An 18789-nucleotide genomic window follows, 5' to 3' on the forward strand; every position below is an offset into this window, starting at 1 on the left:
TCAAGACGAGCACCCACAGGTTCGAAGCACTTCCACTGCCAATGAAGCAGCAGCACCACCACAACAACAATAATTTCTCCTTTCTTCAAAAAAATTTTTTTTTTCACAGACCTTATACCCATCCTTATACTTTAACATGCTAGGTCATGACAATAAGATTACTCATTCCTGCTATCGGCACTTAACGTGTCAATTCTATGGGAGGGAAAAATAAACGATAATGACAGTTTCCTACACAGGTTAACAGACTATTGAATCGAGCGGATAGTTAATACAATATTCTACTTTCTTCTTTTTTTTTAAACCTGAACCCAAAATACTAATTTACAATTGTTAGTAATCGGAGAGAATAAACTGACATAAATTCTTATACGTAAAAAATTCTAAACTTGTCGTCGTCGCCGTCCATGCAAATAAAAACACAGCAAATCTAATAAGATAAAACTACAACATGTAAAACAGTATGATCAACCTGTTCCGTTTTTTGTTTTTTTTATTTTAACAATAGTTTTTTTTTAATCTCATTTTGCATAAGATTTTTCTTTCTTTTTTTCCGCTATAAACATACAATAATATACTCGGATTACTGAATAATGATCAACAATGTTTTACACTGTATTTACAAAATGGATTACAGCGACTTTTTTTTCTCGTTAAAAGGCTGCCAAATATAGAATCTACAATTTATATACAATGTCTGTAAGGTACCAAGTGGGAGCGAAAACCCTTACGGCGAGAAGTAGTAATGTACAATAGAATATATATTTATATTTTATCTTATTTATCAATATTTACATACACACATGCTCCGTTTAAAAGCAACAAATAAAATACCATGAAAGGTGATTCCGAAACGAAAAAGAACGATCTTTGAACAATATATATATATATATATATGTATATGTGTGTGTTTGTGTATATATATATGTAAGAGCCCTAAATATTTTTTTTCCTATGAAATCTGACAAACACAAGTAATAGGCGTTCATATTGTAACTAAATTATCACATTTGACTCTAAACCACGTTTTTCTTCAATTTTTACAAGGACTTTCCCCCTTCCCCCCTGCAAGAAATCACAGACAATATCAAAGCGTAGAAATCGTAGATAAATAGACGTTACCGCCGCATTATAGGATTTAAAGGCTGTGGTTGCAAGCCACCACTTATGTGGTAACTATATGTGGTGTACATGGCATTTTGCGGTCTTGTAGATTGAAGGGATTCCTGATACGGCGTCTGGCCGTGCATGTTGACGTTCACCATCCCCATAGGAACGGCCGCTGCGGGCGGTAACTGCGCCTGGTTGATGAAACTGGCATTGGTGATGTAGCCTGTGTTAAGCATGGCGGCGGCCGCGGGTGCCTGCTGTATCCTGTACCCAACGCCGTTCAGAGTCTGGTAACTCGCGACCAGGTTCGGACTTATTGCCATGTTGGGATTCCGCTGCATCTGCCGGTGGTGAAAATGGTATTTCCCATAACCGTGGGAGTTTGGCGCCATCGGGATTTGGGGCTGGAGGTTTGACATGGCGGGAGTGAGGGTGCGTTGCATTTGGGGCGGCGGGGTCATGTTCACATGGGGGGAAGGCGGGGTCATATTCGGGGGCGGAGTCATGGTGTTACAGGCCGGGTTCGGAACGATGTCCATGATTCCGTTGGTCAGCTGCTGCAGTTTAGCGAGACTGCAACTGGTGCCGATCTGGGATGGAGTGTTTGGCGTAGGAGTAGGGGTGGGCGTCGGAGTGTAGGTGTAACTCGGCGACTGAATATGAAAGCCCGAAGGAACAGACGAAACAGAGCAAGAGCTTTGAGCTGCAGGAGCTGGCGCAACACCAACATGAGTCAACCGCTGCATGGCACCATTTATAGTCGCTGTCGGATGATTCGCAACAGTGAAATGCTGCTGGGTAGGCTGCAAGGTGTGATGATTCTGCATAGTTACCGCAGCGAATGCCGCAGCAGACTGCGGCTGTATGACAGTAGCTACGGGTACGCCGACCATATAGGAGCCAGCTATTGGGGTAGCTGATGCACTAGCATTGCTGCATGGCACAGTCATGTTGACGGCATTCATGTACGAATTGTTAGCGTTTGGCGCAGGACCCACAAAGAGAGCATTCACAGCAGTGGCGTTAACGCTGACCATACTGGACTGTATGATGCTTGCTCCAGCAGCTGCAGTCGCTTGAGATCTATTAGTCCTCTGCGACGTCGTAGCGTGACTATGTGACTTTCTCGATGAAACAGCATTAGCACAACTATTTCCAGAAGATATATGATGAGCTTGCGCCTGAGCTTGTGCAACAGCTGCCTGAGCTGCTGCCGCTGCTGCCACCATTGCGTTTCTGGCAGAATTCTGACAATTTTCAGACACTGGTGTGTTCTGGCAATAGGATGCCATGTTACTATTGTTACTAGGTAACTGAGCACAATCTGGATAGGGCTGAGGTGTCGGAGCCGACTGAGGTGGTTCAACTGAGTTTTGTGCCATTTCACTGCTGCATACAGACGTTGGTGATTCAAGACCTAACTGACATACATCAATTTCTACAGAATTATAACCACTATTTGTTGACGAGTCTGGTGTGTAGACACCCATGCTGGACATGTCCTGAGATGTTGGAGTATGTTTGGACATCATCGTACCATTAGGAGATGGTGGACTGGAAATAATTGGTTGAGACATCTGAGAAACATCAACCAAATTTTCGGAGTGTTGCATTTGGTCCATCTCATCCGCGTAGTGATCACTCGTCATTTGCGCAACAGAACCAGGTTCATTCTGCATATTATCGTCGTAAGTCTCTTCCGACTGGTACCTACAGTCAGAGACATCACCAACCTCATTCACTGTCACACCATCGACATCGGGTAAGTCCATATTACTGGAACTTTCGGACATGGTCCCAGTGGTGCTGTTCAGACTATAGTTGCTATGATATGGACTGACATGGTGCAGACCCCTAGACTGATTAGAACCCGGAGTTTGAGGTGTGATGGGTGTTAAGGGCATGTCTATACTTGAAGGACGTTCCATCTGATCGTTGATGGCTTCAACTGCCTCGCGAACTTCATTTTCTTCCTCCATTTTGAGTTCATCTGTAAGAGGAATGTCTTGCACAGCAACAAGATCTGATTCGGTCACATCAAAAGAACTTTCCATGGAGGGGATTTCAGCAACCGATTCATCCATCCTCTGGGCCGAATATTCCTCTGGAATTTGATCACTTGTAGGAGTTTCTTCTTCTATGCAACAAGTTTGAATTGTTTGGAATTCATTTGTTTGCACATCATCAGGATCTTCACATTCTTCATTGATGCCCACAATATCTTGAATTTCATGAGATGAATCCGATGCGTGCATTTCACCAGGAATCAAAGGTTCTTCGACAGGGATTTGGGTGTCATTTTTCTGTTCTTCCATAAGTAAAATATCTGTCTTTTCACAAAGTGCTGTGTTTTCAATTGATGGAACAACAGGTTCAACCTGTAGAACGGTCAAATTTTCGAAGAACTTCTCTTCGACATGTGCTTCTTCAACCCCGTTTTCTTCTTCCTCCTGAACTACAACCACATCCGTTTGAACCAATTCAGCATTTTCGATGGGAACTTCACACAAGGCTTCTTCTGCTATAGCAACAACCACTTCAACTTCCTCAGAGCAAGTCTCGTTTACCACAATACTTTGCTCTTCCTGAGTTACTACATCTTCTTCAACTGTCTGTAATAACTCTTCTACTTCCACGATACATGGTGTCTCCTCTTCAATTGTTTCAATGATTTCTGTTACATTTTTACTGCTCTCAGATGGACTTTGCTGATACTGAAAATGCAAAAGAAACAATAAGTTGAATCAAAGAAAAAATAAAAATTATTCACGTAAAAACAAATAATTTTGTTAATGCAGGTTAGCACTCATTATAACGACCCTCCCCCTCTGTGCATGGGAAAATAGTTGTTATATTAAAGGTTTGAAAATAAAATTAGCTTCTTAAGAGAATCCCCTCCATGGGCGGAGATGCCCCCCAGCATCAAGGTGGAGTAGACTGATCTGATGTATATATGAATTGACATCATCATCGTGCCCCCCCCCCCAGACTTCCAAGTCTATCTCCGCCTATGATCCCATCATTAGAATTATTGAACAGAACAGACCATTATTGAACAGAATAAAAAATGATATTATTCATTTTGTTAAAATATAAGCAGTTGCAATAAAAATGGAAAAAAAGTCAGTAAATACAGTAAAACTCCTCTTAACGATCACCCCTCAGATGAAGTCACCCCATTTTACAACCAAATAAAAAAAATGTCCCAATGAAAAAGCCTATTTAAATAATGCATTTCACATCCCTGCTTAATGGCTACCCTCATACACGGTCATGGACACCATTTTCAACATTCGTTCCACTGGACTAAACCCCTGTATAGACACCAATAGTTGTGTGTGATTTTGGTTCAAATTATATTTACTAGATGGCAGCACAAGTTCTAACATTTGATGATTTGGCTACTTTTCTATGAAACTTTGGCTTGGAGTTTGTCAATGTTTCGCAACTCTAATATCAGTATTCTAGTAGTGCTCATATATTTTATACAATTTGAAAATGTTTAAAATGATCAGCTCCAGAGTAATCATCTCTCATTTTCACTTGGAGAGAAGAGATTAGGAAGAGAAAAAAATTGATGCCATCAAATACAGTGAAAAACGTAAAATACTCTTGCAAATGAATTTGATGTTGGAAGGGGGAGGTGCACACAGATATGTTCCATTTTGAAGCAAAAGGAACATTGGCAAGAAGAATGGCTGAAAAAAATAGAAATCAAGTTAAGCGAAATACATTTCGGAAAGAAAATAGATTGACTTGACATAGACACAATTGACTTGTGTACACCTGGTTTCAACAAAGATAGAAACTCGTTTTTGACCCAATTCTTCAATAGAAAGCTCAAGCTCAGAAGAAGTCTGACTCATCAACTGCAAAGTTTCAAATGGTTGGATGGATTGTTTTTATGTACGTCACAAAATCGTATGTAAGAAATTGAGCCTGACTCTGCTGATATCAATGATGAAGTGTATGAAGTGAAATAAAAAATTGCCAAAAATTACCAAGGGATATTCAGTCAATGATAGGCTAGCCAACAGCTGGCCCACATGCAGCCAATGTTGGAAGAAGTTGGAATACCCAGCAAAACCCCACGAAACATTAATTGGTCAGTTTTTCCAAAAGATATAAACTTTGTATAATATTTCTTTTGTAACTTTAATTGTGCATCTGTGCAATAATTTTGTACTTTTACAACTTTAAACGCATCTTATGTTGTCAAAATTTTGTTTATTTGCAAACAAAGAACCATTTCAATTATTGTTAATACAATATTTTATAGTTTAAAAAGGAACCCCCCAATGCAGTCACCCGTCTTTTAAGGCGATTTCTTTTGTTTCATGAGTGACAGCACAAGAGGGAGGGGTTTACTGTAATAATAAAATTTTAATAATTGCATGAATGCACTTATATGTGCGTAGTTATAGGTCCGAGGATAAAGAGGTAATGTTTAATTAAAAGTTATGTTACACTTATTTAAGGCAGCCATGCTGAATAAATGTGAACAAGAAAGTGTTGGTTTTCAGCATTAAAACATAAATCCGCTTTGTATATACAGTAAAACCTCGTTAAGTCGTCACCCTAATAAGTCGTCATTTTTCTTCAGGCCTTTTCACCTCTCATAGACAACAATGTTATTAAACCCTCGTTTACTCGTCGCTAATTTCGGTTAACTCGTCACTATGAAAAAGTTTGAGATAGTTGTACAGACTATTTTTATGGCTCCCATTAAAAAGACCTTGTTAACAGCATTGCCATATGCTTAAAAGTCACCATAAAATTCTATATACCCAAACGGAACAGTTTAAGTAACGAAAGTTACGCTGGGGAAGTTCATTTGCCGACTAAGGTTTTTGGAACGTTGAGGACAGTTCAAGCTAGATCTCATTTCTGCATGGGCTCCACTGGAGAAACTGGAGAAACCACGAGACATCCAGGCTCTGTCGCAAAAATCAACGTCAGCACTTCGGCCCCCCAGGGCATCTCCAGCAAACCAAAATTTATTGATACGTCAAATATATTACACATAGTGCAAGGAAATCAAAAATTATGTAAATTGAAGAATCAAATTAATCAAGTCAAAGTGCAACGGGCACGGATAATAAATAATAATAGAAAGCATGGGCTCTACTAATGTAGGACTTGAAATTTAAACAAAATATCTTTGTTGAAAAAAATTAGACATTCTTTCCTAAGTTGAGGTCTTCTGTTTACTTTTCCCTGCCCAGGGCCCCTCCACCAAGTCAAAAGTGTTCGAGATTACTTTGTAGTTGCATCATGAACTACTGATGACGAATTAAAATACTAAAATTAAATTTGATGTATATGAAAAATTAATGTGCACACAATAGAGAGTTCTGTTATGAAGATAAGCTACCTATTCTAACAGTTGTTCTGTTAGCATAGGTAGTCTTAATTGAAAATTACTAGTATATAAATCAAAGTGTACAGTACATTTTACCACAATAATTCAAGTAATAAGAGAAAAAAAAGATTAAAAAATTGCTATTATTTATTCTTTCACGATCTATAAATTTGATTAATATTGTTATTTTGATTCATACTTTAATAAATTTCATATTACTTTAAATTTATATAATTTTCACAACATTGCACATTGGAACTAACGGCACTCCGCTTAAGCCTGTTAATTTTTCAATAACTTGAGGTGACGACCTATCGAGGTTTTACTGTATTTTCTCTGCTTAATCTGAGGAAAATTGATTTATTATGAGTGCCAGTTGGACGACATGTCTTTATGACTCTTCTTTTCAGAACCTTTCTCTTCAACTCAGATTCCAAGAAACCCAGACCTAAAGAAATGGAGGGGTACAAGTCATGCAACGCATTGCTCAGGACTGGTCTACCACAGTGAAGGCTACTGTCATGTTTGAAGGTTCAATCCCAGGGAAGAACATGATATCTTTCCCTATTGGATCTGAGGAGACCAGAGATAGATGGTAACTCAACATGATCATGCCTAAAGTCCCCTCTGTCCTTCTCCTAACCAGTTCATGGCCCGCTGCTCCGTCTCAATGAAGAGATATAAGCAGGTGGTCAAAGAAGACCTGTGACATGCTGGAAGCTGTGCATGTATGTGTTGTGAACCTAACATGCCATTTGCTTCTGTGTAATATTTGTTATAGTGCTGCCATCTATATTTCAAACTATGAGTGAAGTGTAATCACTGAATATTTGAACTGTTGTAAACCTGTTGCTCTCTGTGATAAGACGAGTCCCCTCTGTAGGACAGAGGTGTAACATGACTTTCTCCAGAGGAAAAAGATTTCTGACCCACCTTGATTGGTAATAAATTGCTGTATGGCAATATGACTAGAGTTGGTGTGTCGTAAAGTAGTAGTCAAGCAACAATCATGCTGGGATATCAAATTGTCTCTCTCGCCATTACCAATAGATTATATTTGTTCTATATGAAAAATCACCCACACTCAAGGACACAAACACATTTCTCATTCATTTCTTTATAAACAAAACGGCAGAACAGAGCTGAAGCTTTATTTGATTAAATTATCTTTGTAAGTTGTTATACTAGATGTAAAATAACATGGGATGAATAGGAAAATGTTAGGGACATATTGTATCGGTCATTGTAAAGGAAAGGTTGTAATAACAAGAGTAGACATACTTTGATTTATTTTCCCTGAACTAACTTTTACATGTCATTCTGGTCTGACAGGAGTGAAAATCAGTTATGCAATTCCTAAATTTGGTTTGGTAGCATTATTGATTTCAGTGGGAAAAAGTATCAAAGGCAAGTTAACATACAAACAAACCTAACAAAAGTGTTCAAATCATGGACCACTCTCTCGACTACATAAGTTTTTACCATATGCACATTTAGTTTAGTTTTAATGCTTTTGTTTTCTTTACAACACAAAAATATCCTCCATATTAAACCATAAAAATTCAAAAAATAAATGCACAATGTTTATAACATCCTTCACTGAATCATAAACAGTGACACTTGCACTATTTCCAAGTTCCAACATAAAATTACATTAGAAAAAGTCTTCCTTAAATAAAATTGAGGGGGGGGGGGGAAATTTACCTTTTTCTTTTCATATTTTTGTACCTTTCCACCAAACTTCTTCACCGTTTTCTTTTTCTTGACTGCAGTAACAACTTCATTTCTAGCAATGCAAGTTTCCGTAACCAATGCCTGTAGGCGAGGTGGCGACTTCTCACACTCAGGTGAAGAAACTTCAACATCTATGGAATCGTCATCAGCGCTAACAGCAGGAAGTAATGGAGGAGGAGACACTGATTCTTTCTCTGAGAGGGAGGAATTCTTCGAATTCTTTTTCCCCCTCATTTTATGTTTTTTCTTTTCTTTGTTTTCTGCGATATTGTTTGTTCTACTTTTGACTTTTTTCTTTAACTTTTTCACTTTCTCCTTTTTGAGATGCTTGTGTTTCAATAACTTCTTTTGGCACTCGGTATCCAAACGACCTGATTTTTTGAGGAACTCATGCACTTTAACAAGTGCCTTGTTATCTCCCTGAGCAATATTTCGTGCCAAATCTAGAATGAAGGAAATATAGCAATAATTTGTGTCCATTTGAAATAAGCAATTGATATGCACATTTTAATGAAGTAACCCTTTTTATACTGCATAAGTTTAAAAAAAAAAACTCGTAAATGGGAGCTAAAAAAACCTATAAAACACTCTACTTTAACTAGGTTCTAACGGTGAATTTTTAAATGGAATCAGAAATGGCCGTTATATCAAGGTGTGATGTAATGAAAACTTACTGCATAATTAGTCTTTGAATAATTTTTTCATAGCTCATTATTACAGAATGCAAAAAAAACCCGTCTGAAAATATATAATTAAAAATAAGAAAAATCTGTGTATAGTGGTTGCTGCTTATTTGAATCGAAGATAATGTTACCATTCGGGTACAGTGATATCTCAACTTACATCAGTAATTTGTTCCAAGATTGAAAACCTAACTCGAAAAGACGAAAGTCGAGATAAACTATTCCAATGGCAATGCCCTACCTTCATTGGGAAGAAAAGGGAGGTAAATTTGCAGATTAACTTCATTCTTTCCTATCTATTTGTCTTTTTTTATGTGACTCTCTTGGGGAAACAAATGCTCCAAGGTGACATAAAAAGCCTTCAAGATTTGTTCAAAATGTGTCTATAATTGAGAAAATTCACACTTTTAGGACAAGGCGACAAAAAGCGGATGACACAAGTGAAAGTATTGCTGTATACTCGTCATTTCAAAAGTTCAAACCAGACCTACATCATAACATGGCAAAGACTTCACTTGTAACTATTAGAATTTTGGTTTATGTGATTTTTTTAAATGCATTCTGAAGCTAAGGTTGAATAAGAGATGTTTTTTTTGATAAATTATCATTACCAACCTGCAAAATTACATAGGAGGTCAGAAGTTAATCTCTTCCCCCCCTCCCCACAAAAATTACCTTACTCAACGTCCTAATTAAACATTATTTAAAACTGCTATTATCTGCTTTTGTGACTACATGATGCTGCTTTTGTGAAGTCCATTGCATACCCAAACATTGTAGTGTGCATCATGGGCACCAGGTTATCATGGCGACTAAAAAAAACGAAATTGCCACCTAAAATTTTTTATGTGCAATTAAATTGGAACTCGAAGGCCACACAAAACGTTCTGTGTCTACTATCAGCAAAAAAGTTCAAAGTCTTGAAAAGTTGGGCAGAAAAATTGAATTTCAGACGTTTTATTACTTGTATGAAAATGCTTGGCTCCTAAAAGATTAGAAATTTTTTTTATTTATCAAGTCCTGGAGATGTATTTTTATAAATTCTTAATGCCTTCTATTTACTTTTTAATTTGGATTGTATGTGGAACATGTTAGAATTAACTTGCCTTTTTTGAGTTTTAACGCCTTGTTCTTCTTGTGCTTCTTCAATTTATGCTTCTTCAAGAGTTTTTTGGTAAGGCTTTTGATTCTTGCACTAGTGAAACGTATGTAGTCTTCAGAATCGTCACTTGAATCAACAGATGAGCTGTGGAGCTTAGAAAATTTAATTTTCTTCTGCTTCGGTTCACTCAAACTATCATCAAGTTCGATCCTGTCGGATGCATCCAAAGATTTTTCTAGATGCTTGCGTTTATGTTTTCTTTTTAATAACTTCTTTTTTTCTCTCTCCCGAGACAGCAAACACGTCACACACTTGCTCTTTTCTTTGGAGTACCACATTCTGTTATACACTTTATCCAATCTGTTTTCTTTGAATTTCTCATTCAGCAACTGCTTTTTACGATCTTTGAACCTGGATGCTTCTTTCCTGCATTTCTTACAGCTCTCTGTTCTTGCATACTGAAATTAAATCATAAATTATATCAAAAAATTTATATGAAAACAAATGAGAAAACACATGCACCCAATAATACAGTGGTTCTTTTATCACTCGCAGCTTCCTTGCCTATTCATGGTTCATTTCCGACTCCCCATATTAGTTTAGTAGCTATTGTGCATTCAAGAAAGAACCACTTCAAAGCACAAATAGGTACATACACAATATTTTCAGTTGGTCATGACGCCCCCGACTAAGGTTGGCGATCCTCCTAGGAGCTGCCATAATATATATATATACACTGCTGGCCACCCAAATTGCAACACCAAGAAAGACAAGAGATATCGCAACAATATTTATTTTGTAGATAACATGTTGACCAAGCATCAAATGATTAAATTTATAGACTTCTGTGAAGTGTGGTTCCTGCCAAAATCAGTAGCCAGAGTAGGCGCCATTGTTGGAGATCACCGCTGCCACACGCCTCGGCATTGATTCAAAGAGACTTTGGATGTGTTCTTGGGGTACAGCAGACCAAGCTGCATCCACGCGTTGCCAAAGTTGATCTGGTGTGGCAGCTGGGGATGTAATCTGGGTCAATCGTTGAGCATCCATGGCCCACATGTTTTCTATCGGCGAAAGATCCGGAGAGCGAGCTGGCCAGGGAAGCAATTCAATCTGGCGATTGACGAAGAACCTTTGGACAATGCGTGCCACGTGTGGTCGCGCATTATCCTGTTGAAATATGGCTGTGGGCAAGCCCTGAAGGTAAGGAAGGACAACTGGCTCCAACACCTCGGAGATGTAGCGCTGGCTTTTTAAAGTACCGGCAATGCGTACTAGAGGAGTGCGCGAGTGATATCCAATACCGCCCCTACCATAATACCCGGTGCAGGACCAGTGTGGCGGTGCATAACGCAGCTGTTCAGCATCCTCTCTCCACGGTGTCTCCAGACTCGAATCCGACCATCGTGGTTTTGCAGACAGAAGCGTGACTCGTCAGTAAAGACAATTTCATTCCATTGTGCCGTCCACATCCTTCTTTCATCGCACCATTGGCGGCGGAGACGTCTGTGGTTCTCCGTCAAGGGTAGACGAAGCAATGGACGTCTTGCGGACAGACCACTCTGCTGTAAACGGCGTCGAATGGTACGCGCAGACACTGGATGATGCGGTACAGACTGAATGTGCTGTGCTATGGTTCGTGATGTGGCTGAGCGATCCGTCACTGCCATACGCACAATACGCCTGTCATCACGTGAAGTGGTGCACTGAGGTGGATGCGATCGAACACGTCGGTCCGTCGTACCCTCCTGCATCCAACGATTACATATCCGCATTACAGTTGTTTGGTTTCGTCCAACACGACTACCGATTTCCCTGAAAGATAATCCACAATCTCGGTAGGCCACTATCCTTCCTCTGCCGAACTCGGATACTTGATCAAAAGATTTTTCTACGAGGCATAATTGATCGTTTTTTTGAAAAAACCACAAGAAAAACACAATTGCCGTACTTCAAATCGTCGAAATCTCCAAGCCTTAAATAGCGCTTTGAAGTGGCGCCACAGGCGCGCGTGATGTGCGCCTGCGCTGAAATTCTAATCATTTGCATATCTCACCTCCGCTAATGCATGTTGTAAATTTCATATTATTTGCATGCTTCCTTCAGGGTGTTGCATTTACGGTGGCCAGCAGTGTATATATATAAAATTTTCATAATGTACATTTTTCTATATATATATATATATATATATATTATATAAATAAAGTACCTTGAATTGTGAGTTTGACTCATTCCATGTTAGCACAATACTATTATTGAAGTATGATAATCACAAGCAATAGGTATTTTGAGAATGAGAATAAAAAGACTAAAAATAAATTAGCAAAGGATAAAAACACTTTTGCTTACAAAACAAATATAGTTTAATTGGACGATCACTATCCGCTTTGAATAGTTCTAAGCATCTGAGTTTGATTGCAAAGAATGAGCTGTTTTTGCTATGCATTTCAAGCTTGTAAGTTGAATACTTGCTGATTGTGTGTGCTGATGGAAGAATTGAATTGAAAAAGCTTGTAACTTAGATTAATCTTAAGTCGAGACACTTGCTAGAAATATAATCACCCCTTAATGTTCTTTCTGAATTATAACTATGATGCATAGGTCACTCTTCATCACCTTGAACCAGTCACTTCTAGTTATCTGTGTGTATTTTTATATTCTCTCTCTCTTAGTAAACAGTCTTTTTCTGGTCCTTGACTCGCACACATATCTCTCAATATTGCTTTTATCTGAATACAGCCAACCTCCCTTAAAGCTAATATTTAAACAAACTGAAATAGAATCAAACCCTGGAAAACTAGTATACAACCAAGGTTCATAACATTTATTAACCTTCTAACAGCAATTATCTGGAATGAACTGGCTCTGTGCACACCTATTCTGATACAGTAGCTTTCAATCAACTGTGAATATGATTGCACAGATACCCATATGGAATTGGTTTGAAAGTTATTTGATTTGTACCATATTTCATGGCCTATCCACTGGCACCATTTACGTTTAAAAAACAAAGACTTACACTGATACTTTTTAAATTTTTGTTCAACCCTGAAACTGCACCTATCATCTATGTGATTAATGCAATATTGTGAGTCTTGGTAAAAATGAAATTTTCCCAAAAACAAATAATATGATGAAAAATTATGTAATAAATCTTGCCTCGAGATGATGATTCCGAAATAAATAGGTTTTATACTATTTTTCCCTCAGTCTATTCATAATTGGTTCTGAGCATTTAGCAAGAATTTTCTAATAAATTTTTGTAGAATGCAAGAAAACAGTAATAATATTGTACACCAGGGTACAAATTTGTTTTACTTTTGAAAGATGCTGCAGATACACTAATGTGGAGCAAAAAAATCCAGTAATAATGATATTTCTTTTGAATTAACCAATCGACACAGTTTAGGGTTATGTGTATTGTTTGCATAAATATCTATTAGACGCCAGCACTGTTTCTTTTAAATTGAATAATGATGGGCAGCACTATAAAAAAAAGATGCAAAAGTTTGGACACAAAACAAGTCATTATATTTTTCACATTCTCTTGTCTGTCATTTTGATGGAGTTATTGATTAGAATTTTTTTTTTCTCTCTCCTTGCCTTAAGCTTAAGCTATTATAGTTTGCCCAAACCTAAGCAATCTGGCGAGAACCAATTCTGACAGTTGAAGTTATTAACCACTTCTCCAGCACCAAAATAATAATAAATCAGGTGATGTGGTGGTACTTTTCTCTGTAATATTGGTGTAACACGCCTGCAGAACTCACCTTGGGTGTCCACTGAAGAAGTTCAGGATCTAAAACTATTCTCTTACAATTTCCAGCTTCAGTTTTGGCCAAATAATCATTGATGACTTGTTTGTTCATGATTATAGTGAGCCTATATAGAGAATGAATTAAATATCTTTAAGGCAATTCCAACAAAAACAGGAAGCTCACAAGATTTCAATTATAAAATCAGTGAATTTTCAAACTGCAAAGAGTTTTCTTCCATAAATATAGTAACATAGTTACCTTCCAGATTCATTTCGACACAGCATATTAAGAGAGTTTAAAGTTGAAACAATGTCAAATGAGCTTATTCCAGTCATTTTTGAAATACCTGGGAACACAACAGAGATAAAAACTGAAATTAACAAACATGATTCTGTATACCACCATCTCTTAAACATAATATCTCAATGACAAAAAACTTAAAGCCCAAAATCAATGAGAATAAATTTTTATACACATAGGTAGACTACTGTAAGAGACAAAAATAGGAATTTTGCTGCCCCCCCCCCCCAATTTAAAATTTGATAATTTTACACAATGGTGTTCTTTGTTTCTCCCAAAAAACTTTCTGCCTCCTAAATCTTTCCACCTGGGGCAATCCCTCTCTCAGCCCCGCCCCCCTCTTCTAGTTCCAGCCCCGAGTACATGTACTATTTACAATTAGAAAAGTATTGCACTGCATTCGATAATTTTTGTTCATCAAATTATTTTTCACATTATCTGTACATCTATGCGATACAAAAATAATAATGCTCTATCAAAAAATGCAACATGAACACAAATAATTTGTGCAATGGGCCTTATCAATATATTAACATCAAAGTTGGAAATCATTATTTAGGTCCAGCAGTTGCCATCGGCAATGGGTTTTTACAAATTGCAAAAATTCATACTCTTACTATTTAAAACATAGCTGATAGATGGCAGTATCAACATCCGGGGCGCCTTTTTTTTGTATGGCCAAAACTAGCATAATAACTTGTGTTAACTATCCCCTTTCTCCCTCCTCGCATGTTCCTCAGTAATAAGGGTGTCTCGTTTGGCCACACGACGGAAAGCGCCTAAAGAGGAAAGAAGAATATGTATCTTTCCATGGAAAGCTCTGCCGAACCTTAACCATATGACATACTTTACGGGACACTTTTTTTTAATCAGTGCCTTTCGAAAATATTTCTTTTCTAATTTAACAAATTAATTTTTAAAAAAAGGAATTAAATGGTATTAAGTTGGTAACAAATCCATTTGAATTATTAAATTAATGACTTGAAATTTTCAGAGGTGCCCCTCCCCCTGATGTTAACCTATAAAGATAATTTCTACACTTTACTGAAACTGAATGTATAAAACACAAACATTATCATATACTTACTTTTAATTGACAATCGCTTTTTAGTATTGTGCTTGCGAAGATGTTCTAATATCACAGTTTTCCAGTAAGAAGTGTAACTGATGAGTCCGAGCTCAGACAATGGTTTTTCTGGTGTACCATATCGACCTTCTTTCCTTGACAGCAAATAGCCTAACACAAATACAGTATAAGCTTAGGTCAATACAATAAAAAAAGCAATAAATTTACAATTAGAAATGTGTCAATGAATTTCAATTCAATGTATGAATCAATTTCAGCCACCAATATTATTACGAACTTTATTTCATAATTCTTAATTATGATTAGCAGGTATGTATTAGAGCACAGATATACACAGTGTTCCGTTAATGGACCAACAAACTCAAAGAGGTGTTAGTAGGCGTAAAGAGGAACAAAAATTGCAATGGAACATGGTGTTGCATACCACGTTGAGAGGGTGCACGTGAAAAAAACATGCTGCAAGCAATGTCATAAAACGCATGCACTGGGGTAGGATCACGTGCAATGGACGAAGTAAATTAGCGCTATTGCAGTAGTAAGTATGTGTAGCAGTTGGTTGTCTGTTTCAATGAGTATTGTGATGGCTGACTCCACAAACCTCTTGTCCAGATGGCTGACTACACGAACACATATTCCTGAAATTACTACTACTAAACCAGGAAGTACTCCCTGAATTACTGAAAGTGTGCTGGCTGCAGTACAGTGAGGCATGTGGTTCATGCATGATGGTGCCCCTGCAGGTTTTTCCCACCAGGTGCGTAATCACCTTGATGTTACATACCCAAGGAGGTGGATTGGAAGCATAAGACCCGTTGCTTGGCCCCCACATCTGCCAGATCTCAATCCATGTGACTTTTTCCTATGGGGTCACCTTAAATCACTCATTTATGCGACGCCTATGTACACACCAAAGAATCTCATAGCACGGATTGTCTTCACTGGGGCAGACATCAAAAGCACACCTGGTATCTTTGAGCGTGTCTAGGAATCATTTTTACATTGTTACAGACTGCACAATGACATCAGCGGCCACCACTTCCAACAACTCTCTTGTAATAATTAATCAAATAAATCTTTTTGTAGTTATTATTGTACTTTTTGTCATTCCAGCCTGACATCGAAAACTACATGTGTTTTTTGTGATTTTCACCCTTTCCTGGTTTGCAACAATATTTTCCATTGCAATTTTTATTCCTCTTGATGTCTACTAACAACCCTCTGAGTTTGTCGGTCCATTAACAGAACACCCAGAACAGCACAGTCCTACAATAATACAATTGTTTAATCATTACACTTCACTCATAGTTAGAAAATTTTATGGCAAATGGCAGCACTACACATAACAAGCATTACACAGAAACAAACTTCATGATAGGAGGATCGAAACAAACTTCATGATAGGAGGATCGAAACAAACTACATGTACATGCACATTCCAACATGTAGCAATTCGTTAGTTCTGCAGAGGTATATGAAAATGAGAGGTGCATGTGTGGTTTAGTAGTAGCAGGCATGCTTATTTGTGTGATTTGCTAAATAGGAAGGCATATTAAAAATATTGCTGCTCAAGAAAAGAAAAACATAAAACAATTGAAAGATCAGTTTCTGTGTGCAAATATTATTTATTCCAGACATCCATTACTTACATCTAGTAAGCCCATACTATGATTGAAACTAAAATTCCTCATTCAATAAATACAATCCACTGCGCTTAATGTGATAGCATCAGAACTCTGGGTTTTTGATAGCAATAACTATATGAAACTATATCCAAAAAAGTCCCATTTGCAAGTGCAGTGACCATACATCCCATCTGGCGGAACAGGACACGTGATAAACAGGTATTGGTGAAACAGCACAACTCTTGTTTTTCTCTCCCACATAATTGGTTGCAAAATGTTTAAAATTGTTTTTTTTTAATTATATTCTAAAACAGGACTTTCACTTTTCTTTTTGAGATAAAATCCTGCATTTTTGTTATTCAGCCATTGTGAGGCATTAGAATGGAACTGTCTAATGTATATTACAAATTACAATTTTTCTTTTCTTAATGCACAATATGTTTCACATATCTCTTGGGAAAAAACTTGAATCTGGTCAACTGGAGTAAACTGATCAAGAACTGAAAGAAGGGTTTTTTTTTGTCATAAATTTGCCTTCACTATAGGAAGGCCATTACAAATGCAGCTCCACATGTATGTGTGTGTGTATATATATATATGGATCACAGAGAATCTACGGACTGATTTACAACACTGAGTACAGATATGTTTGTCAACAAGGGGAGGGGGGCGGCACCTTCTAATTCCCCCACAGTCTTGCAGCCTGATAACAATAGCTTAGAAGGAAAAAATAAGTTTGGCTAAACATTAGCTGCAGAACGCGCAAAAAAAAATAAATAAATAAAAAAAAACCTTCAGCGGAAAAAAATACAACACTATCTGAATTCCCAATATATATATATATAAACCATATGTTAGGATATACGTCCATTCCATTCTTTGCAAAAGTCCTTCCAGAGAATATACTCCTTGTGATAACGTTATCCGTGAAGCTAATAAGCAGCGTCGACTATAGTTATAGAATTAAATTATCAAATACAGTCCCCCCCCCCTCATATTTTCAGGGGTTACATTCCGGGGATGACCATGAAGACAGGAAATCCATGAATAACCAAAACCAGAGGTATAAGGGGATGTTAAAGAGGGTGCAGCGATTGTTGACAATGTTTTCTGAAAGAATATTGTGATCTCTGTTTGTCATTTCTTCACATCATCAAGTATGTTGGAATATGATGACAAGGCTTCCTCTACCAATTTTTCTACATGTGAAGAGCGTATCATAGAGGAACCTATGTCATGAAAACAATCTTGCTGATTTGAATGTGCGAAGCACTTCCGCTATGTTACTTATGGTGAACTTGTCTTCTACTTTATCTTGATCTTCTTCATCTGGTACCGCTTCAGTTTCAGGAGCAATCAACTGCATTAGTTCTTACTCGGTCAATATCTCTGAATTGCTATTAATTAGCTGTCCGACTTCTATATTCCATATCATTGAAGTCTTCTCTACCCACCTGTTTCACTAACATGACAATGTCTTTTATAGTCTCTTCAGTTGGCTCTGTAAAAATGGTTGTGTCCTTTAGTGCACATTGTGGCCAAAAGTTATTTCAACCCGAGGTGACTGTTTCTCTCTTGGGAGCCGCCGCGGCTCTAGTGACGACAGTAATGTCATTAGTAAGCCATCCTAAACATACACAACTCAAATTTTGTAAACAAAACACATGAATGACGATTTCTGAGTGTTGCAAAAAAAAAATCCAAGAAAGGGGGAAAAACCGTGAATATGGAAACTGCAAATACGGGGGGACTGTAGTTTATTTCCTCTTTAGTACTCATGAAATTAATGCAACATATTTACAGAATGTAAATAAGTTTCATCAAATTCACTTGAATTCCTCATAAAACAAAATGCTACTCACTGAAGTCAATTAAAAATGTTCCATAACCTTGACGTTGATACTGCGGCAAAACCATTATACAAGAAAGGTTGTATCTTTGTTGACATTGTTTTTCCTGTTAACAAAAGAAAAAAGGGAAAAGACAAATACAACACAAATTTCTTTATACTACTTTGAGACATAAAATTCT

At 37.5% G+C, this 18789-nt stretch overlaps 1 protein-coding gene across 2 annotated transcripts in view; it reads right to left on the minus strand.

The window, feature by feature from the left end:
* Positions 1-559: 559 nt before the first annotated feature.
* LOC149087865 (uncharacterized) overlaps positions 560-18789 on the minus strand; it is a 48851-nt gene continuing 30621 nt past the window's right edge. For both annotated transcript variants that reach the window (XM_089242148.1, XM_089242152.1), the window contains exons 12-18: positions 18621-18714; positions 15137-15286; positions 14008-14095; positions 13762-13873; positions 9996-10449; positions 8177-8649; positions 560-3824 (exon numbers count right to left, since the gene is read on the minus strand). In XM_089242148.1, the coding sequence (XP_089098274.1) occupies positions 1119-3824; positions 8177-8649; positions 9996-10449; positions 13762-13873; positions 14008-14095; positions 15137-15286; positions 18621-18714 (4077 nt within the window). In that variant the 3' untranslated portion in view covers positions 560-1118. The remainder of the gene's footprint in view (positions 3825-8176; positions 8650-9995; positions 10450-13761; positions 13874-14007; positions 14096-15136; positions 15287-18620; positions 18715-18789) is intronic.

The sequence above is a fragment of the Pholcus phalangioides genome, unplaced genomic scaffold, assembly GCF_987345545.1.
Source record: "Pholcus phalangioides strain wild (caught in Gottingen) unplaced genomic scaffold, Ppha-v1.0 ptg000003l_1, whole genome shotgun sequence".
Lineage (NCBI taxonomy): Eukaryota > Metazoa > Arthropoda > Arachnida > Araneae > Pholcidae > Pholcus > Pholcus phalangioides.